The sequence below is a fragment of the Natrix helvetica genome (genome assembly GCF_964273705.1).
Source record: "Natrix helvetica genome assembly, chromosome: 4".
Lineage (NCBI taxonomy): Eukaryota > Metazoa > Chordata > Lepidosauria > Squamata > Natricidae > Natrix > Natrix helvetica.
In genome coordinates, this window is record NC_138550.1 from 17,740,363 (window position 1) to 17,767,638 (window position 27,276).

Sequence of the window (27,276 nt, forward strand, 5' to 3'; positions counted from 1 at the left end):
TAGTGATATCCAATGTTTAGGTTGTTCAAAAAAGGTATTTGCTAAAACATTGATTTGAGAGTGGGCAGAATTTTTATTAAAACAAAGGATAGATTTGTTAGTTTCCCCTCCAATTTTATAACGGCAATTTCCTAAAACTATTACATTATCTTTGTGTGTATGTGTGTGCTTGTGCATGTGCATGTTATGTCAAGAAGGAGTTGACAAGCTGATTAATAAGCTTGCTTTTGATTTGAATTGTGATGTTTCTGTCATTTGGAAGGTTGCAATTGGAGCACTGACTTTGATACATTTTCTTTCTAATAACAGTGGATTTTCTATTTTTTTTCTAAGATTTCTCAGCCATTCTAGAAGGTTTGCTGTTCCCCTATTCTGTTATGATTAATTTCCATCATTTTAGTTCACTGATTCCCAGAATGTCAGTTTTCAATTTTGACATCTCTGCTCTGATACCAAGTTTATTTTGATTCATGGTGCAATGGGATTTAAGGAAGCTCATTTACTCTTGGATTGGACTATCCATAACATCTGTAACATTTGGTCCATTCAGAGTGAAACATACCACTATGGGCCTCTGGCATACCATCATAGAAACCCAAAAATAGCTCTAGGAGCTGGGCAGTGTAAATACATGATAGCAGTTTCAATGCCCTTGTTTTCCAGAGACCAGGCATTTGCAGAAAGCTGTCCAAAACTGCCTCCTAGTGGAAAGGCCCCTGTGGGACAACACATTTGGGATATGAAAACTACCAACTAGCAAGAAGAATGCAAGTGAGTAAGGCTGATAAGACAGGAACATGGCTTCTTAGCAGTGGTGGGATTCAAATAATTTTAACAACCAGTTCTCTGCCTTAATGACCAGCTGGATAGGCGGTGCTTGGTGGTCATGTGACTGGGTGGGTCTGGCCAACTCAACATCACTCAGATCGATGGGCACTTCGCCTTAGCTGTTAGAATGTAATAAGGGTTCACCGGAGAGGCAGTTTCTGTAAGCAGGGAAATAAAGATTAGGCTAGATACAACACCAGAATGTTTCCTTCCTGCCTTCCGTACAGGATTAGCCCTGTAAAGTGGGGAAAAAAAGGAGATTTCTTCCAACAACCGGTTCTCCAAACTGCTTAGAAAGTTAACAACCGGTTCTCCTGAATAGGTGCGAACTGGCTGAATCCCACCACTGCTTCTTAGGAGACATCAAGATCACCTAATATCAAAGGAAGACAGATCTCATAAAAGCAGACATTGCCATCTATGACCTCAGTGAGCAACTCAACACTGTCCTGTAGAGATTCTCGGTCATCCAAGTGAAGGTTTTTCAGGAGATGCTTTTTCAGGAGGCAACTAGACTTTCTTGTTTTTTTTTCTTTTGAAGATGTTTCACTTCTCATCCAAGAAGCTTCTTCAGCTTATCCATTCCCCACTATCCTGTCAGAGCTGAAGAAGCTTCTTGGATGAGATGCGAAACATCTTCAAAAGAAAAAAACAAGGAAGTCCCGTTGCCTCCTGAAAAAGCACCTTTGGGCCAACACTGTCCCCCTGAAACTGTCTAAGGTGCTGCCCCAAAGGAACTATTTCAAGAGGTAACTGGACTTTTCGGCTATTTTTGGAAGATGAAGAAGCTTCTTGGATGAGAAGTGAAACATCTTCAAAGAAAAACCAGAAAGCCCAGTTGCCTCTTGAAAAAGCACCTTTGGGACAACCATGACCTGAATGACTGAGAATCTCCATAGACATGTCTAATAGGCTGCCTGAAACAAATGATGCAACAAGGGACCAGCAGTGGAAAGCAAACAAAGAAAAGAGGATGACAACTGATTGTGTTGTTTGCCCCTTCTGCCAAGCCTCTAGCAAGTAAGTCTTTCATTACACCCCCCCCCCCCAGTCTTCGCAGCTCCTACAGTCCATCTTTTAATGGGGGAAGACTGAAAATCATCACACATTGTGACTGCAGACCATCTGTTATTCTCACCTGCAACAACTTAGTACAAACAATGACAACATAATGTATGTTTTCCCAGCTCAGTTGAAGATCTAGCAGCTTCTCTGGCAAAAAGTATGTTGAGTTTGGTTAGATTACCATTTGATCAGGACTTTTTCAGTTATGCAGATTTGTCTCTTTGCACATTCATTATTCAATATATTATATCAATGCAAAAACAGTATTCAGGAAACCCATAAAAATGGGTTAAAGCTGTAATTACTTGTGTTCTGTAAATGCAACTCAGGTATCAGTTACAATGTAGGACATGCATCACTTTCTGAATTCAAGAATAAATTGTCCATATATTTACTGAAGGTTTTGCTGTAGAACATTAAGTAGTGTAACGATTGGATCAGGTTTGGACAATTTTCTTCATTGCTTCAGGGCACAGCCATCCATTTTCTCTATTTCTCTGTAGTTTCCCTGTTCAGCTTCATAGACATTCATCCTCATCAATAATTCTGATAAAATGAAGACAAATTATTTAGAGGAAGTAGAGAGAATTGTGAATCTCTTGGAATTTTGGTAACCGGGAGCAATGATTTAAATTCTAAAGATGTATGAGAAGTCCCTAAATTCGGTAAAGCTAGATTTCCAGCATTGAAGCCATCGAAAACATTGTTATAAATGGGAAAGTGTCAAGCAAATGCGAACACTTGGGAGATAATAATTGGTAGCTAATGGCGTAGGCTCAGGATTTTTGCTGCTATGAATTGTTTTACTATTGCAAAGAAAATTTCTCATGATTAAAAAAAGAGTTTGGCTTGGAATAAGGAAGGATGTTTTTCCCCCCCAAAACTACAGGATAGCAAAGAGTTAGAAATATGTATTGTTTTTACATTGAACTACCCCACTGTACTTATCATCTAGTACCCCCTTATGAATTGTTTCACTCTCATGAGAACAGCTCTTTAGCCAGAAATAATCCGGTCTGATAGTTGCAGTAATTTTATAGTGAGTCATTGACAATTTATGAGAAGGAGATTCTGCTAAGGTTTCAGCTTCACAGTGGAGTGTCTATGATAGCCAATCTTGAGGGTGTAAATACCCTTTTACTCCGTGGGCATTCTGCATCCTTGGACCTCTCTAAGCACTTTTGGAATTACTTCTGTACAATTTTGCTTTTTACTAAATAAATACAAAATAGTTATTGTTTTAGGCACTGTTTAGCTTATACTGCTGTGTCTCCAGATTGGCTGCTGTTTTAGTAGTCAGGTTCGTTCATTCTATTCCCAATTATTTAAGAAGAAAGAAATCCTCATTGCTGTAGATGGTCCAGGTGGCTCTAATTGCGTGTGTGTGAGAGAGAGAGTAGAGAGACAGAAAGACAGCCCATATTACATACAGCTAAGATTGTTTATTCACTACTGCCAATTTTAAATTGCGTTTGCAATTCAGCAAATGTTTGGGCAAATGTGAGGAGAAAATTATTAGAAGTTTTAGATGGTTTTCCCCATTGGTGCAATCTAAAATACGTAATTGAAAAATATTTCCTCTATGAATTTCTACCTATTCCTATTCTCTCTACCTCAGGGTGTCAAACTCGCGTTGGTCGTTTGAGGTACCGTGACTTTTTCCCCTTCGCTTAAATGGGGGTGGGCATGGACAGTGCATGACGCATCCAGCCCACAGGCTGTGAGATTGACATCCCGGCTCTACCCTAATTTAAAATGACAAAAATGTCTGCTGAGCCCTCTTACCAGTAATTTTGAGACTGTTCTACCCATTCTGAGATGAACTGTGACAAAAGTGTTAGAAGAATCACAGTGGAATATAGGTCTATAGATCAGCGTAATAAGAATTATATGGTGCTTCCTTAATTTATGCTAAGATAGAAAAAGATGACAAATCCTAGCTATCCGGTTCTTTTTGCTACCCTGCTCTGATGTTTTACTTAGCACCTCATACTTTATGAAATAGGAACTGGAAATTGTAGAAGTTTCATAAAATCCTTGCTTCGGCTGTAAGACTCTTGCCCAAAGCCTATGAAAATCAGGTGCAATGAAATTGTTGAAGGTAGTTTTAATGCCAGAACACATCAAAATGATGAGGTTTTCTCCACAATATTCCGTAAGTGCCTCCCTAATCTAAATAATCAGATGAAGTGTGATTTTAAAGACTCAAAAATTAATTAAGGAGGCCTGAATACTAAGGCATATAATAGTTTGGAGCTATTCTTCCTAAGTAGAGCCATAAAAGAGTTATCTGGGAGAATATGCATACTGGGAAGACATTAGCATTTAAAGTATGTTGTTCTTTTCTTTATGTCATTTCAGTTCCTATATACTGTAGATTAAGGTCAAATGCTATTTTGATAGTGATCACCTATCATTTTTCTTAGAATTAAAGGAGGCACAGCTTGAAATGAAAATGGAAGTTAGAGCCCTATGTTTCTGATAGACGGATAAAATCCTTGTTTTTACGAGAGGGAGATTTAGCTCAGAGTAAATTAGGTGCATTAGTTCATTTATTATAGATAACCACTGCAGAGCAAATCATTTGGTATAACATTTCCAACGATTGGTAGTCACTAGAGGAGTCAATTAAGAATTAAGGACCCTGGGTTTAAATTTATGGTGTGACCAGGTAATGCCTTGTGATAATGCCAAGAGAGATTTGGTAATCAATTACCTCCAAAACAGAACCCCATGGAAGTATCAGTCCAGATAGTTTTACAATGCAATTCTTTTTATATAAACAGCTGACTAGAGATGATATAATGGCGTAGTGGAATCAACAGCTAAATCAAGCAACACTTCTACTTGGGAGTTTGATATTTATTTATTTATTTATTTATCAATCAAACATGTATAAGATGACAAGTATAAGTATGAACATAAACATGAACAAAGGAAGTAAACACAGATAAATGGGGACAGTAAGACAGGGGCGCTAGGCACACTGGTGCACTTATGCATGCCCCCTTTACGGATCTCTTAAAAATGGGGTGAGGGTCCACCGTAGACAGTTTGAGGTTGAAGCTGTGGGGTTTTGAGGATGTAACAATGGAGTCAGGTAGAGCATTCCAGGCGTTGACCACTCTGTTGCTGAAGGTGTATTTTCTGCAATCGAGTTTGAAGCGGTTTACCTTGAGTGTGTATCGATTGTTTGCCCGTGTATTATTGTGGTTGAAGCTGAAGAAGTCATTGACAGGCAGGCCATTTTGTGTACTATGCTTAGATCGGACCGCAGGCAGTGATATCTGCCAAGAATTTTTTCTGTGAACTTCATGCAATAAGACCAATATAATTGCTGCCTTGAAAAAAGAACATTTTGGACTTTTTTTTAACCTCAAATTGATAAAGAAATTGATCAGCTGAAATTTAGAAATGCATTAGGAATATACATGATTCCTCCAGACTGAATTAAAAACAATTTAGACAGGGATACCCAACTTTGGTCTTCCTATTTACTGAAGTAGATGTAGAGAGAATTGGAGATAACATTGGTGAAAGTATGCAGGGAAGATAAACGTGAACTCAGTTCTGGGAGAGAGGAGCAGTTTCAGAAAGGAATCAAAGTAACCATGCTGTGATTCTGTTGACATCATTGGAAAAGGATCAGGCTTTTAAGATTATGTTAATGTAACCTACAACAATAAAATAACATTCATGTAATCCTTGTGATATTTGTTTCCAGATATATTGACGTAGTATCAACCTTTAAGAAGGAAAGGAAAGGTCTCCCTATAATTATCAACCTATTAAGTACTATCAGTAAATTATAATGTACTAGCCAATAACCTGACGTTGCCTAGGTATTTATTTATTTATAGGGGGAAATGTCCGGACCAAACGTAATTTCTAATGTTGGATTTTCTCCCTTACCAGAGAGAGGCCCCTTGTGGAGTACTGTGAAGCTGTTATCATGGCAATTCCACTGTGCTGCACAGTAGAAGCCATTTTACGGCAGAATAGTAGAAGCCATTCTAAGGCACAATAGACTGTATCTTAACAGAACATACACCCCAAGGGATTTTAGCGGTGTCTTGCCCCCACAGTATTTGTTTCCAGAGGGTAAGTTATCTGTGTACCAAGTTTGATTGAAATTGCTCAAGGCGTTCCAGAGTTATGCTGGAACATACACATACAGAGCTGTTTTTATATATATATAGAAGAAAGTTAAAAGTAAGAGACCAACAATAGAAATTACAAACTGAATGTAGACAGGAAATATTCCATGAACTAGGCTTCAGGGAAGGCAGAAATACAATAGAATTCACACTGAGTTCTTAAATTGAGAAATATATAGCAAAATCTACTGTGTGCTTTTTACTGATTTTAAGCAAACAGTTGATAGTATCACTAGAAGCAAATTGCGGGAAGGTTTCAGAAGTCGATGATGGCTTCTTTTTATCTATAAGATATAAGACAACTCTAATCTTAAGATTAAGATGTAATGTGGAATGGCAGTTCTCTGACTGAAGAACTCCTCAGTTTAAGAGAATTAAACAAGGCGGCATCTTGCCCTGCTATTACCATTCCATTTCTAAATAAATTCTGTAGTCATTTCGCTAATAAAAATAGCCTTTTCCCAACCAAATATTGCAGGCAGGTTAAGAGCAGTGAAACCACAGACAACAATAGAATTAGAGGAGGTTCTCTGAAGTTTACAAGGGGCACCAGATAACAGTGGGTCTACTTATTATTTATTTATTTATTAGCGTTTATATACCGCCCCCTCTCCCGAAAGGGACTCGGGGCGGTGTACAGTCCGTATCCAAATACAACAGATTAAAACATAGAAATAGTTACATAAATACATATATAAGAGGAGGATAAAATATACCAAACTGTACAGCTAAATAAATAAATCAATACAAAAGTTTAAAATATAAGGTTAAATTTAAAACATTATCCCTCTAAAAACCAGTACGAATGTGTATGCCAGGAGGTAGACGTTATAAATTATGCCAAACCAGCCAGTCGGAACAGGTGTGTCTTCAGTTTCTGTCGGAAGGAGCGGAGGTCAGTAGTGGTTCTAATGTCGGGGGGGAGGTCATTCCAGAGGGTTGGGCCCATCACAGAGAAGGCCCTACTCCTCAGTGTCGCCCATTGGCATTGCTTCGTGGACGGCACCAGGAGAAGGCCCTCCCTGTGAGAGCGGATTGGCCGCAGGGATGTATGTGGGAGGATGCGATCCCGCAGGTAACTAGGCCCTATGCCATGGAGCGCTTTAAAGATGGTGATCAGAACCTTGAAACGCACCCGAAAGACCACAGGCAGCCAGTGCAGCTCGCGCAGGAGAGGTGTTACGTGGGAGTACCGAGTACTCCCCATGACTACCCGCGCGGCTGCATTCTGGACTAGCTGCAGTCTTCGGGCGCGTCCCAAGGGAAGCCCCATGTAGAGAGTGTTACAGTAGTCCAGGCGAGACGTCACCAGTGCATGAGTGACTGTGTGTAGGGCATCACGGTCCAGAAGGGGGCGCAATTGGCGCACCAGGCGAACCTGGTGGAACGCCCCCCTTGCCACGGCTGCCACATGATCATCCATTGACAGCCGGGCATCTAGGAGGACGCCCAAATTGCGCGCCCGTTCCACAGGGGGCAATTGTTCGCCCCCTATGGCCAGTGATGGAATCAGCTGGCTGAACCAAGGTGCCGGTACCCACAGCCACTCAGTCTTGGAGGGGTTGAGTTTGAGTCTGTTGTCCCCCATCCAGACCCTGACGGCTTCCAAACACCGGGACATCACTTCGACAGCCTCGTTGGGGTGGCTTGGGGTTGAGATGTACAACTGAGTATCATCAGTGTACAGATGGTACTCAACCCCAAAACCACAGATGATCTCACCCAGCGGCTTCACATATGCGTTGAACAAAAGGGGCGAGAGGACCGACCCTTGCGGCACCCCACAAGAGAGTGGCCTCGGGATCGACCTCTGCCCCCCAGTCAACACATATTGCATCCGGCCGGAGAGGTAGGAGCCGAACCACCGTAAAACGGTGCCTCCGACTCCCATCCCCTCCAGCCGGTGCAATAGGATACCATGGTTGATGGTATCAAAAGCCGCTGAGAGGTCTAATAGGACCAGGATAGAGGAGCAGCCTCTATCTCTGGCCCTCCAGAGATCATCCACCAACACGACCAAGGCTGTCTCGGTGCTGTGCCCGGGTCGGAAGCTGGACTGGCGTGGGTCTAGATAAACGGATTCGTCGAGGTGACGTGGAAATTGCTGCGCCACCACATTCTCAACAACCTTCGCTACGACAATTCGCTGCAGCCAACTCACCACAGTCAACTCACCACAGATAGCTTGCTGAGGGACAAGAATTATACTAATATTGAAGAAATAGTGGAAAAGACTCATTAAAGAAAGGATGCCAAAGGAGGGACAAAATGAAACGTGAATGACAAAAATAAAAATATTTTGAAATATTATTTTAAATGATCAAATTGAATTGTTGAATTGTCCCATAGCAAGTTCTCCTGTGGCCGTGGTGTGTTGCCCCATGGCAAGTTGGCTGTAGTGAGTTGTCCCATGCCAGATATGGTTAGAATAGAATTATTTACTCTTTATTGGCCAAGTGTGATTGGACACACAAGGAATTTGTCTTTGGTGCGTATGCTCTCAGTGTACATAAGGAGAATAAAACACATTCATCAAGAATAAAAAGATACAACACCTAGTGATAGTCTAGGTTACTAATAAGCTATCAAATTGTACGAGGAAACAAATCAAACCAATATAAATTGAAAGATACAAGGAACATGGTTATAGTCATAAGTGCGGAGAAATAGATACTAAGAAGGAAGAGAAGAATAATAGTAATACTTAGTCTTAGTAAATTATTTTCAGTGTTGTGGGAATTAGTTGTTAAGCAGAGAGATGGCATTCGGGGGGAAACTGTCCTTGTGTCTAGTTGTTCTGGTGTGCAGTGCCCCATAGCGTCATTTTGAAGGTTTGCAAAACAAACAATCCCCTTCCTCCAAAGATATTTTCAGAAAAAACTAAACTCAATTGGATTCTTAATGGCAGGCCTTTGAGCAGGTAGTCTTGTTTCAAGCCTTTTGAGACTATTTTTCATTCAAGTGAGAATCATAAAGCTGAGGCTACCTAGAATCATTGACAGGAGGATACGACCATGATCATGTGAAGTGTTTTACTCCATTTTAGTTTGAACAGGGTTTTTTTTTCTATGAACTTATCTAGAAAATGTTTGTGTACTTTAACCTAGACGATGTAACTGTTTCACAAAATGGTATATGATGCTGACCAGTATCATAATAAAGGTAATTAATTATTTGATATTGAGCAACCGTTACTATAAGTACTGTGTATGTTAATTATGCACATAACACAACATAAGCCCATGAAATCAGTAGATCCAATGGTGCAAATATCTGTTAGGCAACTATTAGACAGAGTTAGAGGAGTCAGGCATATTACATTTTTTATAATTGCCAATACAAAACATGATTTAGATTTACAGGTAGTCCTTATTTAGCAACCACAATTGGAACTAGCAACTCAGTTGTTGAGCAAAGCGGTTGCTAAGTGAAACTAAGATTGTACTTATGATGTCACTTCAATTTTGCTTTACAGACTTGCAAAGGTCATAAATGTGAGGATTGTTTGCAAAGTTATTTTTTTGTCACAATATAGAATAACACTGTTGGAAGGGACCTTGGAGGTCTTCTAGTCTAACTCCCTGCTTAAGCAGGGGACCGTGTACTATTTTAGACAAATGGCCGTCCAATTTCTTCTTAAAAGCCTCTGTTGTTGGAGCACCCACTACTTCTGAAGGCAAGCTGTTCCATTGGTTGATTGTTCTTACTGTCAGGAAATTTCTTTTTAGTTCTAGGTTGCTTCTGTCTTTGTTCAGTTTCCATTCATTGCTTCTTATCTTGCCTTCTGGTGCTCTGGAAAATAGGTTGACCCCCCTCTTCTTTGTGGCAGCGCGTCAAACATTGAGTACTGCTAAAATGTCACCCTTAGTTCTTCTTTTCACTAGATTAGATCTACCAAATTCCTGCAACCTTATTCATGTTTTAGTCTTCGGGGGGGGGGGCATTCATCTTTGTTGCTCTTCTCTGCACTCTTTCCAGAATCTCGACATTTTTCCTATATTGTGGTGATCAAAATTGGATGCGGTATTCCATGTGTAGTATTATCAAGGCATTATAAAGTGGTAGTAGCACTGCTAGTGATCTTGATAAGATCCCTCTGTTAATACAGCCTAGGATTCATCGTAACATCATCATACAGTTGCTGTATGATTCACTTAACAAGAATTACCTGTATGCTCAAAATATAAAAAGGAAATAGCACTTTACATGCATAGAGGAATAAAAGCAGGTGCAATTTCTGTGTTCATTCCATGGCACAAAATCTGTTTGCTTCTTGGCAGAAGGTATAAAATGCAATTATATCTATGGCAATTACTGTACTTGCACGAATTGCAATGTATCTTTCAGTCCTAAGGGTGAAAATGTGAAGAGTTAAGTGACTCAAAATCTTTTTATTCTATTGTGCTGTTTCAAGTATATTATTTATCCATTACAGGATGTTAGCAGAAATTGCAAATTTCAGATGTTTGGGGGAATATTCAATAATGCCAGCCTATTAGGCCCCAATATGATGTTTTATGTAATTGAGTATATATTTCTATATAGCGATAAGCAACATGGTATCTTAGATCAAGAGTATTGTGGACATACAACTCTGGAATAGGCGGCCAAAAGAGTAGTGGCAACATTAATAACAGAATAAGATAGTTGGAAGGAATCTTGGAGGTCTTCTAGTCCAACCCTCTGCTCAAGCACGAAAGTCTATACTATCTCAGACAATTAGTTGTCCAATCTCTTCTTTAGAACCTCCAGTTTTACAAGCTTCTACAACTTCTGGAGGCAAGTTGTTCCACTAATTAATTGTTCTATCAGGAAATTTATCCTTAATTCCAGTTTTAGGCTGATTCTCTCCTTGATTAATTTCCATCCATTGCTTTTTGTCAAATAGATGCTTTTCTTCATGGTAATCCCTCAGATATTGGAACACTGCTATCATGTCACTCTAGTCCTTTTCATTAAACTGGAGCTACCAAATTCCTGCAACTATTCTTTGTATGTTTTAGCCTTCAGTCCCCTAATAATCTTTGTTGCTTTTCTCTACGCTCTTTCTAGAATCCCAACATTTAATATTGTGGCAGCCAAAACTGGATGCAGTATTCCAAGTGTGGCCTTACCAAGGCATGATAAAAAGTTGTATTAACACTTCATGTGATCTTGACTCTATCCTTCTGTTAATGTAGCCTAGGACTGTGTTGGCTTTTTTGGCAGCTGCAGCACACACCGCTGGCTCATATTTAAGTGATTGTCATTAGGACTCCAAGATCCTAGTGACTACTATTGAGCCAGGATGCTGGCCACAGCAGAGTCAACAGAAGATGAGCAGTCTGAAAGGTCCCACCAACTCTAGGCATGTAGAAGATGTTTCACGTGGATTAGAGAAATATAGAATGACTCTTATAGGGGTTCTTGGGAAATGATCAGACTAGTCAACAGACATAACTTCTTATGATTTCCCCCCTTTAATCATAACAGAGATTTATAAATGAAAGTTTCTTACTTTCTTTTCAAGCACGGAAGTCTAATTATGTAGCTTCCAGACAGTTTAGAGAAACCATCAGCTCTTTAGATTTCCCCCTAATCTTTTATCTCTTTATACAGCTTTTGCTAAAACAAGGTTGGATGGCAATAAGGCTATTCATGATTTACAGCCTACTTTCAGTATTACTATTTCTCCACCTGTAAGCAAAAGCCTTTTATGTTTGGCAGATTCTGAATCATTATGTGTATAATGTGGTTATTTCTACAATAATCTCTCCTCTTAGAGTTAAGTAAGAGCATTTATTGTCCTAGTATTTCTCAAACTTGTAGGAGGTTGTCTTCTCTGATTCTACAGTACAAAGCTGCTGAATTCATCATGGCTTCTTCAAGCTGAGCCAACTCTTTTTTCCCATCAATGCTTCTGCCATGTTTTAATTCCTCTACCTTGAGAAGATTTCTGTTTGGGTACATGACTTATTTGCTTAGGGTACTTCCCTGTTAGTGCTTATCACAGTACCTGAATGGTGATCGTGTAACTGGACATTGTTCTACTTGCATTGGGAGAAGTCTTTCCAGCTATGGTGATGCAGTGGTTAGAAAACAGTATTGCAGGCTAATTCTGCCAACTGCCAGCAATTCGATTCTCTCCAGTTCAAGATTGACTCACACTTCCATCCTTCCAAGTTTGGTAAAATTGGGACCCAGATTGTTGGGGGGAATATACTTACTCTATAAACCGCTTAGAAAGGACTGTGAAGCACTGTGGAGCAATATATATATGTCTAAGTGCTATAGCTAAAACTGAAGAGGCAAGACAAAAGGGATCAACTTTCATTTGTCCAGACCAAGGGGAATAGTTTGCCCGCTGCTGGAGTGTGATTCAGTTAATAATATCTGGTTTGAAATAGGGACAGACAGAATGATCTTGACTTTTGCCAGTGTGATTATATAATTGGAGTGAATTTTTCCATCTTCTGTGACCAAGTTGTGTAAGATTAGAGTGGCTGTACAGGTAATCCTTGAGTTATGACTGCAATGGGGCCTAGTCATTAAACAAGGTCCACAAGTGATCACCTTCTTAATGATTCCTGTCCCGGTCTCACTGATGCAGTTATTAAGCAACTGCACTAGTCAGGGGTGGGTTCCTACCGTTGTTGGTACCGGTTCTCTGCGAATGCATGCACAGTTCAATGTAAGTTGTTCTGCGCATGTGCAAAGCTAATAAAAACTAATTTAAAACATGCCAGCGACGGCAGCAGAGACAAGGGGACCAGTTTGGGGGTGTGGCCAGCCAGGCCAAATTACCACTACTGGTTCACCCAAAGCGGTGCAAACTGGTAGAAACCCACCTCTGGTGCTGGTCATGAAGTGGAGTATGGGATACCTTGGGGAGGAGCCTCCTAAAAAATAAACACTCCAAAAGATCGTGAGAAAATCACCTGCTTGCAGAACGGCATGAAGCTGCCTTTGTGGGAAAGCTAAGCCTCCCATCACCTCTGGGCACCTCTATCAGAAGCTGCAGAAAAACAGAAAGGTAAGTGGGCCACTTCTGGGCCCTGTAACTGGCTGAGGCCCAGGTGGAATACTGCAAGTTGCAACATCTTCACATGTACCGGTATCCTTTGCAGCCAGCCTGAGGTTCCCCCTGAGTGGCTGAGTTGTCTGGGTTGAGAGCAGGTCCATGGCCTCTGGAGACCTAGCTGGAAAGAAGCCGACCCAAAGACTTAAGAGGACCCACTGGTTGGATGGGGGTGAGATAGGTAGGGGGGACACGACAGCATCCTTGCAATCGGTCCTAGGGGTAAATGACTGTTGGAATGCTGCAGCTGCCATAACTTTGGAACAGTGTCATAAGTAGCTTTGGGGGGGGGGGTTCCAGCATAAGTTTGAACATTTGATAAGTGACTATTCATAAGTCAAGGACTACCTGTACATTTCTACTTAGTAACTGAATGATCTTTCTAAATTTATATTTAGAAATCTGGTTAAAGCTTGATTGTGAAAATGTAGTGCTAACGGATTTGACCTACCTTGTCCGGAACCAAATTGTTCATTGCTGATAGTAAAAGAAATTCCGGATTACTTACTAAAGTCTTGGTCAAACAGAGCTCAGTGAACTTTTGCTAGTGCAATGCAATAAAGGCAGTGACGGTTAACCTTTTTGGTGCCGAGTGCCCAAAGCGCACGCAAGTGCGCTTGAATGCGCGTGCGCCTGCCCCGATCCCCAAAATGCAATGTGAGCGGTTCCCGCACATGTGCCCCCTCATGCCCTGCTTTGGCTTTCAGGTTGGTGCAGGAGGATTTCCAGGCCCAAAACGGGGCACGAGTTGGGTGTCTCACGTGGCACCACCACACCGTGTTTTGGCTTCCAGGTTGGTGCAGGCAGCAGAAATGGAGTTAGAAAGGTAGGGCGTGCTGGAGGGTGGGGGGACCTGCGGAGATTGGGGAAGGCCCCACCTCCAACGCATGCGCAGCAGAGACCCAAAGATCAGCTGAAGGCACACAAACATGTGTGATGGAGCTGGGCTGGGGTGATGTCTGGCGTACCTGCAGAGAGGGCTCTAGATGCCACCTGTGCCACAGGTGCCATAGGTTCACCATCACGGCAATAAGGCATTGGTGAATTATGAGGATAGCATGTTTATTTTACTGCTACATTGAGTGAGAAAAACCACATGGAAGTTTCCCCAACATTTCAATTCAAGGAAACAGGATTGGAAACAGGACTTTTCTGATTGGTTCTGTGCAAGGAGGATGAATGAATATGGATTCTAGATCACTGTTTCTTAATCTCAACAACTATAAAATGTTTGGATTACAAGTCCCAGAATTCCCTGGTCAGTCGACTGGCCCGAAAATACTAGGAGTTGAAGTCCATATGTCTTAAAGATGTTAAGGTGGAGCAACAATGTTCTAGAGTGCAAAATACAGTTAAGCAGGATTATAACTTTCTGGGGAAAAAAACTTAAGGTATCTCCGTTTGAAGAAAATAGCAAATGCATGGTTTTTGTTATAAACTTTTTTAAAAGGCTTTCTATATAGTCCATGTTAAATGTTGGCCAAGAAAAAAAATGGCCACAACTTATCTATTTTATCTCTTTAATTGCAACTTCGTAGCTATTTAAAAGCAGTGTGAAATGAATGTGTTTTTTACATGGCCTGCTATATGTAATAAGGAATGCAATGTGGTTAGATTGTTTAACCAGTTTAAGCTTAATTGCAGGATAGACATGCTTAAAATTCTCATTTATTTTTCCATTACCTTTTATTTTCATTATTTCCTTTATTTGCTGTGAAAATGTTTACGGATATAGCTAATCAGCTACTAAATAACCCTCTCATAAATAGCCTTTTTTTTAAAAAAATAACTACCAGTGTCAAAAGCCATTTGCAAATTATTTCTTAAAAATTAAAACTTTTTTCTTCCAATTGTTAAATATGGCTTTTTTAATATGCATGTTTTATTCAAAGGGAAATTGCTATGTCCCACAAATGTTTCCAATTATCAGTTGATACAGTACATCACTAAAATACTCAGGAAACTGATTTAATTGAAAATTCTACCCACTTTTGATTTCCTTTTGCTGTCCCTTTTATTCAGCATCCAGAAAATAATTTTTCCATCCAGAATTCTAAAAGGAAGAGATCTTAATATGACAAATCAATTTTTCAAAAGGGGTGTGGAGAACTAATTTACATCCTCTCACCAAGTATACTACCTGAGTAACAGAGTTAATGTTTATCCATACAATAGGTGCATCCAGTAACTTGTTGATGTTAAATCCAAGAAACTATATTGTATGCTGATTTTTCAATTGGCAATCTTTTTCAATATCCAAAAAGAATATTAAATTCACTGTGAAGGTATTTTTGGTAGAAGTCCCCAATCAAGGGACTGCCTGCTTATTAATAAATGATAATTTAGAATATATTTCAGACTAATATCCCAAAAGACTTAAAAGAGTATTTTGCAGTAACCACATTTGTTATCCTTTTAATTTTCAATGATTAATATACCAATTAAAAAAGGATAGGAATATTTTACCAAATTAATCAATGTTCCAGAACAAAAATACTATAGGAAATAACTTCTATGTCATATAAAACAACCTTGTTTTATAAATACCCTAATGTTCTGACCCCCCGCCCCCCACGCCTGTGAATAAACCAGAACACAGGCTTGGCTGTTTGCCACTGTTTAATTACTGAGATAACGAATCCTTTGGCTGAGGGCCCAGACAACTCACGTTCAATAGAGCAACCCAAATGAAGCAACACAGAGAGTCCAAACGAACAGACATGGCTAGAATACACAGATAGATTTTCTTAACTACTAATTTGAACAGTTGTTTCCTGCAAAATGTCCCCTCTCAACACCTCACCTATAATCTCTCTTGGGAGGGGCCAATCCACAACCACCTGTGCTTAATCATCTTCTGTGAGTCTGCCTACGGAGTTGCTGCTTCCGTTTCTCAGGCCTTCTCAATCTAGCATCAGGGACAAACTGCCTTTGATCCTCCCCACTGCTCCATGCCTCAGGCGCCTCCTGGTGGCCAACCAGCCTCTCTAGTCTGAGTCTGAACCCTGCACAGGGTCCTCCACATCGTCCAGGGCAGACTCATATGGTTCCTCGCTATCCGAGTCCATCAGCAGCTCAACCGGATCCTGCTGGGCCACAACACCTAACTATCAGATTTCTTTGAGAAATCTGATACTATAACTATCAGATTTCTTTGGGGGGGGGGAAACATAAGTGTCCAATAATTCAAAATAATAAGATGGAGTCGAAATCATTTTGCATGTATATGTCACATTTCTATGGATTTAAAACTGAATCAGTAACAATTTTAAAATCCATACAAATGCTAACATAGATTCAAAATGGTCTTGGGCACTTCACTCTTTTTTTCCATGGCCCTCTGTACTTTTAAGGATGTAATTTAATGGATGACAACAGCAATTCTAAATTAGTATTATATGTTCATTGAAGAGGTGGCATGGTGGCCTAGGAGTGCCAACTCAGATTTAGCATTTTGAATAAACTCAACTTAATATTATGTATTCATTTCCTACTTTTCATTCTACACCAGGGGTGTCAAACTCCATGTCATTGAAGGCTGCATCAGAGTTGTGTTTGACCTTGGGGGGCCGCGATGGGTGTTGCCAGCTCAATGTCACTCATATTTGGCTTGATTTGCTTTTAGTTTGTTTTGCTAGTCATCTGCCAGCAAAAAAGAAGGGGGGGCGGTCAACCTCTCTTTCTCTTGTTGCAGCCATTTTTGGCTGCAACAGCCTCCTGTAGACCTCTGCCAGTGAGAACGGAGCCTGGGGGGATTATGTGAGGCCACCCCAGGCCCTGTTTTCGGCCATAATTCCCTCCTGCAGCCCTCTGCCAGTAAGAATGTAGCCTTCAAGCTCCATTTTCATGGGCAGAGGCACCACAGGCTGATCCTTTGCTGTGTCCAGGGTGGCCTCACGGGCCAGAGTTAACCTCCCTGCAGCCCAGATGTGGCCCACCAGCCTTGAGTTTGATACCCCTGCTCTATATGTTTGATGCTACATAGCATGGATGTCCCCGATTTTATATTATTCCTCTTAAGGTGCCAGACTGTAAGAGGACATCAAATGAATTTCATGACATTTATACCTAAATTTCTAACCTTAACTCAACATTCCATTGCATTACATTCTAAGCATCCCTTAGAACAGTGTTTTTCACCTTTTGCAACTTTAAGACTGCATGTTGCTGGGAAATTCTGGGCCTTGAAGTCCACATATATGAATATTTCCAAGGTTGACAAATACTGTTTTGGATTAGTGGAAGCAAAATTCAGATTCCTAACAAAAGGAAATCACTAAATTTAAAAGAAAGACTTCTCTTTTGCAGAATGTTCGTTATTCTCTATGACCACTGATCTATGTATGTACTGATGGGATTGTGGATGCCATTCAAATTAGATTAGATTTTTAAAAGAAGAAATATAGCAATATTTAATGGGATGTTGATGTTTATTTTAAGCATAATAGATAAAAGAATTGACATTTGACACTTCCACCACAAAGTAGCACTTCAGTGGGAATACTGGAAGGATTGAGTGAAGGTTGTTCGAATTAAAAGTACTGCCATCAAAACATTTCATTGGAATCCATAACATACTTCATTTAGAAGCAATGAATTCTGGGATGAAAAGAACCAAATAAACAATGTTAGTATTTCTCTTTATCCTTTCTCTTAGAATCACATACCTTAATCAGACCCATTGGATGAAACTAGGCTCAACTAAGGTTTTCTCCTTAAGTAACAAAGTTATCATTAATACAACATCCTACAAACTGGCCTATTGAGAGTTCAAAGTGTGGATAATTCAATACAATGTATGTTGTCACTATTTTCTCACATGTCCAAAGCTATGCAACTTTGAATCCGTTGCCCAGTTCTTTCTCTTGGGAAATAAACTTTTCTTTTGTATAAAGTCCCCCCCCCCCAAATAACAAGTCTTACATTATTAATCAAACAGTGTATCATTTGGGTACAATTTTTTGTGTCATCATATTTAACATTTACTATAATTTTTAATATATCTTTATCTTTCCATTTACCTTTGCATTTCAATTACCTTTCCATTCAACTCCTCCCCTATAAATCTGTTTTCTTTCCCAATTCATTTAACTTTCTGGTTCTTTTTGTCTACGTTCATTTTCTATCCAATGATAAAAATGCCCCCATATCTTGTAATACTTCAATTCTTCCTTCCCTTTAATTGCCAGTGTTAATCTATTCATTTCTGCACAATCTAATATTTTTTAATTACCTCTCCCTCTGAAGGAATTTTCTCTATTTTCCAATTTTGTGCAAATACAATTCTAGATGCAGTTATTACGTGAATAATCAAATATACATTCTCTTTACTATATTTCTCTGATAAAATACCCAACAAAAACAACTCTGGTTTTAAAACAATATGTTACTGTGTCATCTTCTCCAACCACATATGAATTTTTGCCCAATACTTTTTTGCCTCTGCACATGTCCACCATATATGATAATATAATCCCGGTGTCTGGGAAATAAACTTTTCGATAACCATCTTTCCCTAGGACAGTGATGGTGAACCTTTTTTGTAAAAACGTGCCAAAATTGTGTTTGTGTGTGTGCTATCGCACATGTGTGCATGTCCACACCCACAATGGAATGTGCCCCACCCACCTGCACATCTGAGCGCAACCCTCCCCGGAGGCTTCCCTAAAACCTGGGGAGGGCAAAAACGGCCTCTACCCGCCCCCCCGCCCCCGAGGTCCTTTAGAAGCTGGAAATGGATCATTTCCAAAATTCCGGTTGGCCTGCTGGGCCAGTTTTTTGGCCTCCCCAGGCTCCGGAGGCTTTCCTGAAGCCTGGGGAGGGCATAAAATAGCCCAACAGGCCAGTGGTGGGTTTCAAAAATTTTTTGAACCTCTTCTGTAGGTGTGGCCTGCTTTATGGGAGTGGCTTGCCGGCCATGTGACTGGGTGGGAGTGGCTTGCCAGCCATTTGACCGAGTGGGAGTGGCTTGGCAGTTCTGTGACTTCAGAGGCATTTGAAGCACGCAAGTCTTAAAGCTGTCAAGTTACAAGACCCTTGCACCCCTAACCCTTTAGGGGAAAAAACCCAGGGGTGTTCAAACTTGACAGCTTTAAGAGTTGTGGACTTCAACTCCCAGAATTCCTCCTCCAGCCATGTTAGCTCAGGAACTCTGGTATACAAGTCTTAAAGCTGTCAAGTTACAAGAACCTTGCACCCCTAACCCTTTAGAAAAATAAACCCAGGGATGTTCAAACTTGATAGCTTTAAGACTTTAAGGTTTAGATAGGACTCTTAAAGGCGGGCGGGGCGATTGGTGAGCCAGCCAATCAGTGAGCGGCAAGCGGGGCAAGCGTGGTGCAGACAGGTGGGGGGAGGGAGCTGGAACCGGTTCTATAGAAGAGGTTAGAACTGGCAGGAACCCACCCCTGCAACAGGCCAACCGGAAGTTCATTTCCGAACTTTCCCCAATCATTGCTGTTGATTTGTACTTTATTTACCTCATGTTTCCCCGCTCTGATATTCCTAAATGGATTATAAAATGGGTTATAAAATCTCAGAATTCCTTGGCAGTAGAGTGCAGCCCCTAAAAAGGGACAAAGCTGGAAACCTTAGGGCTAGATTTTCCAGACTCTCTATAGTTCTGCTCACCTTCAGCCTGCCCCAGCATCTTCTCCTGGTTCGTCATTCTTCCCTTAAAGATGAAGCTGGGTTGGAAACAGCCACGCCGGCTGAGAATTCTGGGATAGAATTCCTAATGGAAAACACTAGACAAATGTTCCATAACAGAATGTAATAATAAGTAGTTTAACTCTCTTGTTCATTAATTCATACAAAATTAAACCTATTTTAAGTCACATTGAGCGATGTGAATGCTTAAACTTTTTTTCGCACTGGAAGCGATGATATAAAACTCCCCAGATATTTGCCTCCTATGAAATTTTAGCAATAGATAGGATGCATATGCCTGGATACAATAAAATAAAATAAACTCGATTGCTGATACAAAAGCAGGCAATTCCAGTTGGATGGAATTTAACGAGTTTAATGTCGTTGGTAACAATAAAGCCTCTTAACTACTTCCTAAGATATTGAAAAGACACCCAGATCGCATCAGAGAAGATCCTTTGACCTTTTCTTACACACAAACACACATTCCGATTAAATATTGAATGTGTGTGTGTGTATTTTCAAAAGTGGATATTTGTTCTTGAGTTCATTACCATATTGGAAAAACATGATCAAATAGATTTGTTAGAGTGCTAAACCGTCAAGGTTTTTTTTTTTTTAAATTAAGTGCCCGGAATGCATATTCCCCTCCACAAATTTGCTTTCTCTCTCTCTCTCTCTTTTTTTTTTTACAGGAATCTTGTGGCATACGAATGAGAGGTTTATTTAGTGCATAGATAAAAGCTTATTTTTTTAAAAAAAAAATCCTCATTTCTTCTAACATCTTTAACAGCTATGCAGTTTCTTACAAGATATGTTTTATCGTTTCAAGAAATGCTGTTAACCTGGCAGTTTTAAAACTGAATGAACAAGGCCTCTTGGACAAATTGAAAAACAAATGGTGGTACGACAAAGGAGAATGTGGCAGCGGGGGAGGTGACTCCAAGGTTAGCCTCAATGTCACCAAAGCGGGTAAACAGAACTGTTGAGTAATCGGCGCGTCTGCTGTGGTCTCTCCTTCCTGCTCGCCAAACCCAACGGTGTCCTGCGGCACTGTGAATACATTGCCAACCAACATCCAGATGTATGCAATTACTGTCAAAGCAAAAATATTTGCATCCTAATCAGATTTCTTTTTTGACCAAGGGCAGCTGGCTTGTCTTGAAGTCCAAATTGGAGTTTTTCTTATCATTTTGGCAATTGCTCAAGAAATTCACTTTTTTTAGAATAAAACAAGTGAACCATTCAGGAATAATATCTATCTCCAAATTAAGTTTCCTGAACCAGAAGATAGAGAAATGCTGATAAGTTAACATGTGGCATAGGTGCAAATAATTAGTGCTATGTTTAAGGGCTATATAGGTTTAATCTCACCCCTAATTCCTTAAAGGAAATAAATCCTTTTCATCCTGCATCTTTTATCAAGTATTTTTCTTGTCCTAGCATAATTCTTCATTAGGACAGATTTCCAGACTGCTGGTTTGAAAGTGGGCCTATTGGAGTTTCTTAAAAAAAGAAAGTTGAGAAGGATAATCCTACTCTACTATTTGGTTGTGTCAACAGAAGAGAATATCTGTAACTCAAGGTTGCGCTGTGGACCTCTTGATGTCCTCTGAGCTGGTTGTTTGCTTGCAGACATTTCATTACACAACTCGATAACACCATCCGTGTTCATGAGTGTGGGGTTTGCAATCTTTTTATTTATAGTACACCCCTATCAAAACTGGTAGGAGAAGCTACTATATATAAACAGGCAACAGGTAGCCACGTGGCTGCCTTTTGCTGTTTTCTGCAAGTTTCCCCATTGACTTTGTTTATAGGAAGCTGGCAAAGGAGATCCCAAATGGCAATCACATGACCATAAGACACTGAGATGTTGTAGTCATGAGTGGGACATTAAGCATTCAGATCATGTGACCATGGGGATGCTATGAGGGCTGTAAGTATAAAGACCAGTTGTAAGTACCACTCATTCAGCACCGTTGCAAGTTTGAATAGTCAGTGAACAGGTGATTATTAAACAAGGACTACCTGTAGTAACCCTGCACTCCCTCACTCTGATAATGTTATCTAGAAAGGTAATGAAACTTCTGCAAGCCCAGAGAACACCAAGAATTCCACAATTCAAGTTATCCTCTTGAGTGCTATAGTTGACGCATACTACAGATTGTATGATTCATTTCATCAAGTCAAAATGTTCTCCTGTTGAGTACAAGAAAAGACAGTCAGCAGTGTTATAGTTATGTAGCTGATACTTCCTTTTGTAAGACATTATTCAGAAACACCTCATGAAGTCAATTACTTCAGAAGTGGATAAGGCTAATCTGCACTATGCCCTCTTCATTCAGTTAACTTAATGGCTGGTGGGTTTACTTAAAGATGGTTGACTGTGTTCATATATCATCAAAGGCATCAGCAGCTAACCACAATGATGACAAACTGTGTACTGTGACATCACAGTGCAGGCTCCACTCTTAAAACACTTGTACAGTGCAAGTATGGAAGGGATAAAGGTTATATCATACATATCACCTGCTGTCTTTGTTCTGAGGCTATGCATAATATGTTGATCCAGGTCAGGTGAAAACAGATATACAATCTATGACATGATAATATTAGCTATTAACCTTGATTAGGTTTTGTGGGTGTGTTGTGTTGTGTTGGTATTTTTAAACACAATTTGGTTCATAGAAGGTTCAATGTATTATGCAGACTCAGAAAAAGGAATTAATAGCATTTGATTTCCAAAGTTTCTTTTAAAGATGAAACTCTGTCCCTTAAAACACTTTGAACATCTAACATTAAATAGTTATGATTCCCAATATGAATATCACATGAATACACTTCTCCTTGGTATCATTTCAACAGCTTTGTACATTTATAATTCAGATTTTTTTAAACTTGATTGAATAGCAGATCTTTACATTCTATTATTACAATTGCTGACATTAGTGGTCATAGAATAGAATAGAATAGAATAGAATAGAATAGAATAGAATATGAAGTAGAGAATAGAATAAGAAGGATGGGATGGGATGGAATGGAATGGAATAATAGAATAGAATAGAATAGAATAGAATAGAATTCTTTATTGGCCAAATGTGATTGGACACACAAGGAATTTGTCTTTGGTGCATATGCTCTCAGTGTACATAAAAAGACAAGATATGTTCATCAAGACTCATAAGGTACAACTCTTAATGATAGTCATAGGGTACAAATAATCAATCAGGAAACAATCAATTCAGAAGCAAATCATAGTCTCATTTAAAAATATTGTCAATTGCTTAAGGCTGCTTAATTACTGAAATATCAAATTCCAAACACGCTACTAGTGTAAGAAATTAAAGTAAATAGTAACCAGGTTAGGTGTCCTGTACAAACCATCCCACATATCCTAGATTCTGAAAAACATAACAATTGAGACTGTTGCAATAAATACATATTGTGAGTCTAAGCACTTTTACTCAGCTGTAGATCCCATTGAATTCAATAGTCTGTTTTGGCTTGCAGTTTAAACTGTTCAGCTGACAATTTAGATGTAGACTTCTTTTGGGGTTAATAGCTAGGCATCCATTTATATTTTTTTTAAAAAAGAAGCAAAAGCAGGAAAGTTCTCAAACTATCTGACAATCCATTTCATGCATTAAGGATTATTGAAGCCAATAGTTTTGGGTTTATAGTAATTGCAGACAACTTTTTAAAAACTTCACCCAGCAGGACGCGCCCATTACTTGAAGCGATGGAGCAGGTCCCATTGGTTTAGCTGTCTCTGACCCTAGGCCTTCTCTGTACATGGTGTAACCGCCACTGTGGCCTGTGCTCCATCACTTTGCCATGCGATTCTATGTAGTATTGCTTGAATAACATAAAATAACATATATAATGTTATTTATGTTATTTCCCACGTGAAGAACTCCTGTAAACCTTGCCGTTTTGAAACTCAGTGAGGCAGGCGTCTTAGACAAGCTGAAAAACAAATGGTGGTACGATAAAGGTGAATGTGGACCGAAGGATTCTGGAAGTAAGGTCAGTCGCTGAAGTTCGGGGCCTATTGTTGTGTTCACGAGGGAGTTATTGGTCACTTAGAAATGGAAATAAGTTCAGGTATTGGAAGAACCATCATATTGAAGAGGTTAATTTTGTCTCAGCTTTTGTGAAACAAAATTATATTCCATTAATACTGCTGTAAATTAATCCATGTTCCAACTCCACTTAAATGCAAAAGCCACATTCATCAAGACAGCACACATTCATATACATACACAAACACACACACACACAAACACACACAGAGAGAAAGAGAACACATAACCAAAAACTTTTTCCATCAATAATAAATCCTTTCAATTTTAATTTGCCCAAAGTGTTTTCTACATCGTTCCTTATTCTGGATTTGTAGACATGGAACGCTTAGGTTCAGAATGGTTCCCGTCGAATGATTTGGAATATTTCTATGAGATCTGAAGATAATCCTTATTTAATATGTGCCATTTTCTCACTACACAGTACCGGAGTTCCATTGTAACTTTTTTATGGAGCTGACTCTTCCTCTAGAGCAGGGGTGCCAAACTCACGTTGTCACATGACGCATCACACCTTTCCCCCCCCTTCGCTAAACTGGATGTGGGCGTGGCCAAAGAGCGACGCATCTGGCCAGCGGGCTGCCAGTTTGACACCTCTGCTCTAGTGCAACTGATACTGTAGCTCAGAAATTAATTCCCCACATTTTTTAAAGCAAATTGAAGGCTTCCCTTATTTATTTATTTTTTTGGGTAACACTTGGAAATCTAAGATTATAAAGTTATGTATCCAAAATGAATGCCACTGTCATCTCATCAATTTTGCAATCTATAATTCAGATAAGACACACTGCATTTAATAATGTAACTTTACATTGTATTATTATACTAACGGACTTTAAAGATCATTAAGATCAGTCCACTTACTCTCATTTTAAAGTAATAAAATATTGCTTGTTGGTTAAAGCGAGATCTATTAAGTTGCTTAATTAACAATACACGCTATAGTGTCAAACCCAAAGAATTAAGGTAGACAATCACTCATTTAAAATGCTATACTTTGCTATACCTGATATCTATACCAGCCATACTAAAATGAACAACGAATTGTAACAATATCAGTTCACAATGTGAAAGCAATACAGTGACTAAATATATACTTTTAACACTACGCTAAAGCTAATACACCCATGTTTAGACTCAAAACTGATATACTTGTGAAGCACCAAACAAAGAACATTCTACACTTTTTTTAAAAAAAAAACACAATCATGGGGAAAAAAACCGATATTCTGAAGTTTCCCACTGTTTATCTAGTGATCCAAGGAATGTTACTAATGTTTTATGGCATTCCTGACTTTCAGTGTAAACCAGATTGCAACTCACTCATTGGAAAGAGTGCCGTAACAGCACAGTAGGACATTAGAGAGTAGCAGTTGAAGAAAAAGATTCTTTGTGCCCAAAATATTAGCTTTAATAGAAAATGCATTTTTGCTGAGTTTAGAAAACACACTGCAAGTAATATTCATTAAAAATTATACTTGACAAGTATTTGGAAAACTTCTCAGATGTTTTGTTATCTCTTACGACATTGGGCATCTAAGGAAAAGGAAAATGCATAGATCAATAAGCTCATTAGTTTTTTTTTTTTTAAAAAGAAGAAGCTCATAATCTAAGCCACAATGAGACATAAGCCAGCTATGTTTGAAGGCTACTGCATTTAATTGCCTAAAACTATTTCACCCGTTACTCACACAGTAGCTAAGGGTACTCCTGTTGCAAAGGGTTGGTTAAGCATATGTCAACTTTTGCAATTTGTTTTTTTTTTCAAAATGGGTTTACATGTCTGTGTGTTTTAGGATGTACCTTCAATAATTTGAAAGGTCTCTGTTAGTTTGGCACGTACTTGGTTAAATTCTACTGTTTATGTAAATGAAGCTGTTCCTAGACCACTTTCTGTCCCTCCTATTTTTGTAGACTGCTGTTTTGTTTTGTGCTTCCAGCTATTTGTTCCTGAAATGTAACGCTCTCCCTTCTGTTTCCCCAGGACAAGACCAGCGCTCTGAGTCTCAGCAACGTTGCGGGCGTCTTCTACATTCTGGTTGGCGGCCTGGGGTTGGCCATGCTGGTGGCTTTGATAGAATTCTGTTACAAATCCAGGGCCGAGGCGAAGAGAATGAAGGTGGCAAAGAGTGCACAGACTTTTAATCCAACTTCCTCGCAGAATGCCCAGAATTTAGCAACTTATAGAGAAGGTTACAACGTATATGGAATCGAGAGTGTTAAAATTTAGGGGTAGGACTTAGGGCCCTACTACAGTGAGTGGGTGATGCATCATTTTGTCATGCATTGTTGTGTGTTCAGTGGTGATTCCTGCTTGCTTCTCAATAGAGCTTCCTCTTTTTGGGGAGGAGTGGGGAAACTTGGTTAATTTGGCTGCAGATGTTTAGTCTATACATATATATGTTGCTAATAGACATCTGCATTGCAAGGATTTGTTAAATGCATCTATATATGTATATATGTATATGTATCTTTTGTATGTGTGTATATATATATAGATAGACAGAGGTGACACACTGTTTTATTTTCCTTTTATAAAAACAAGGGACATTTTTCTGCTCTCAGACAGATTGGATTTTGTGGTGAGAATACAGAGCTTTGTAGAGAAAGGAAAAAGTTGAAGCAAGGTACTAGACATGTTCCTTGGGCAAGGGGGTGGGCTTGCAACTTTTGTTCTAATTGCTCTTGGTTTTGTCTATGAAAGCCTCAGTATTAGAGGACTTGACTTGAGAACATTGGTTTCTTCTGCCTTTTGCAGCTCCCTGTGGGATCTGTAGCATAGATCAGTTCTTCCCCATTTGCAAGCCCCTAAATGTACTGACCTAAGAAATCCACACCTTTTCATCCCATTAAAGAATGCTGGCTGGCATCTCTAGAATTGTAATATCCTCTGGAGGAAGCTAGAGTGAAGAAATCTCATTCCAAGAGTTGATGTCGATAATTAGGTTGAAATCCTATGCATACTTACTTTGGAATTAGTCCATCTAGCCCAGTACTGTCAATAAATCCCAGACAGTTTCTACCTACCTGGAGATGCAAGGGCTAAACTTAGGGTTTTTACATTCCTTCCCTTTCGATAATGACAGCCTTTATCTCAGATGGCTTTAAAAGAGTATTGCATATAATACAGGATCACACATAACAGTAAGCCTGGTTCTTTAGCCAGGGTTGTTTGAACCAACCTTAATTACCTCACTCACAATTAACATTAAGCCATCATGGATGGGTTCTCATATGCGAAGCCCAAAATGAACCATAGCCTGGATGGGTGTGATGTTTGAATCCAGCCTATAAGTCTATTACCCATTATGTTCTATACAACCTTCTGATCACAAGCCCTAGAAACATCATTTCTAGAGGCCAATCCTAGCTATAGTAGGAATAGGATGCTGGACTAGATGGACCATTGCTCTGAACTAGAAGAGCTTTATATTCT

The 27,276-nt window shown here is 39.6% G+C and overlaps 1 protein-coding gene across 13 annotated transcripts in view; it reads left to right on the plus strand.

Annotated features, from left to right (window-relative positions):
- The window catches only part of GRIA4 (glutamate ionotropic receptor AMPA type subunit 4), a 313,150-nt gene that overhangs the window by 274,618 nt on the left and 11,256 nt on the right, over window positions 1–27,276 (plus strand). For 3 of the 13 annotated variants that reach the window (XM_081953272.1, XM_081953274.1, XM_081953269.1), the window contains exons 14-15: window positions 23,670–23,784; window positions 25,825–25,959. In XM_081953272.1, the coding sequence (XP_081809398.1) occupies window positions 23,670–23,784; window positions 25,825–25,959 (250 nt within the window). Of the gene's footprint in view, window positions 1–20,450; window positions 20,703–23,669; window positions 23,785–25,824; window positions 26,096–27,276 lie in introns of those variants that run through there. The other 10 variants (XM_081953278.1, XM_081953268.1, XM_081953273.1 and 7 more) reach the window with 8 other exon arrangements.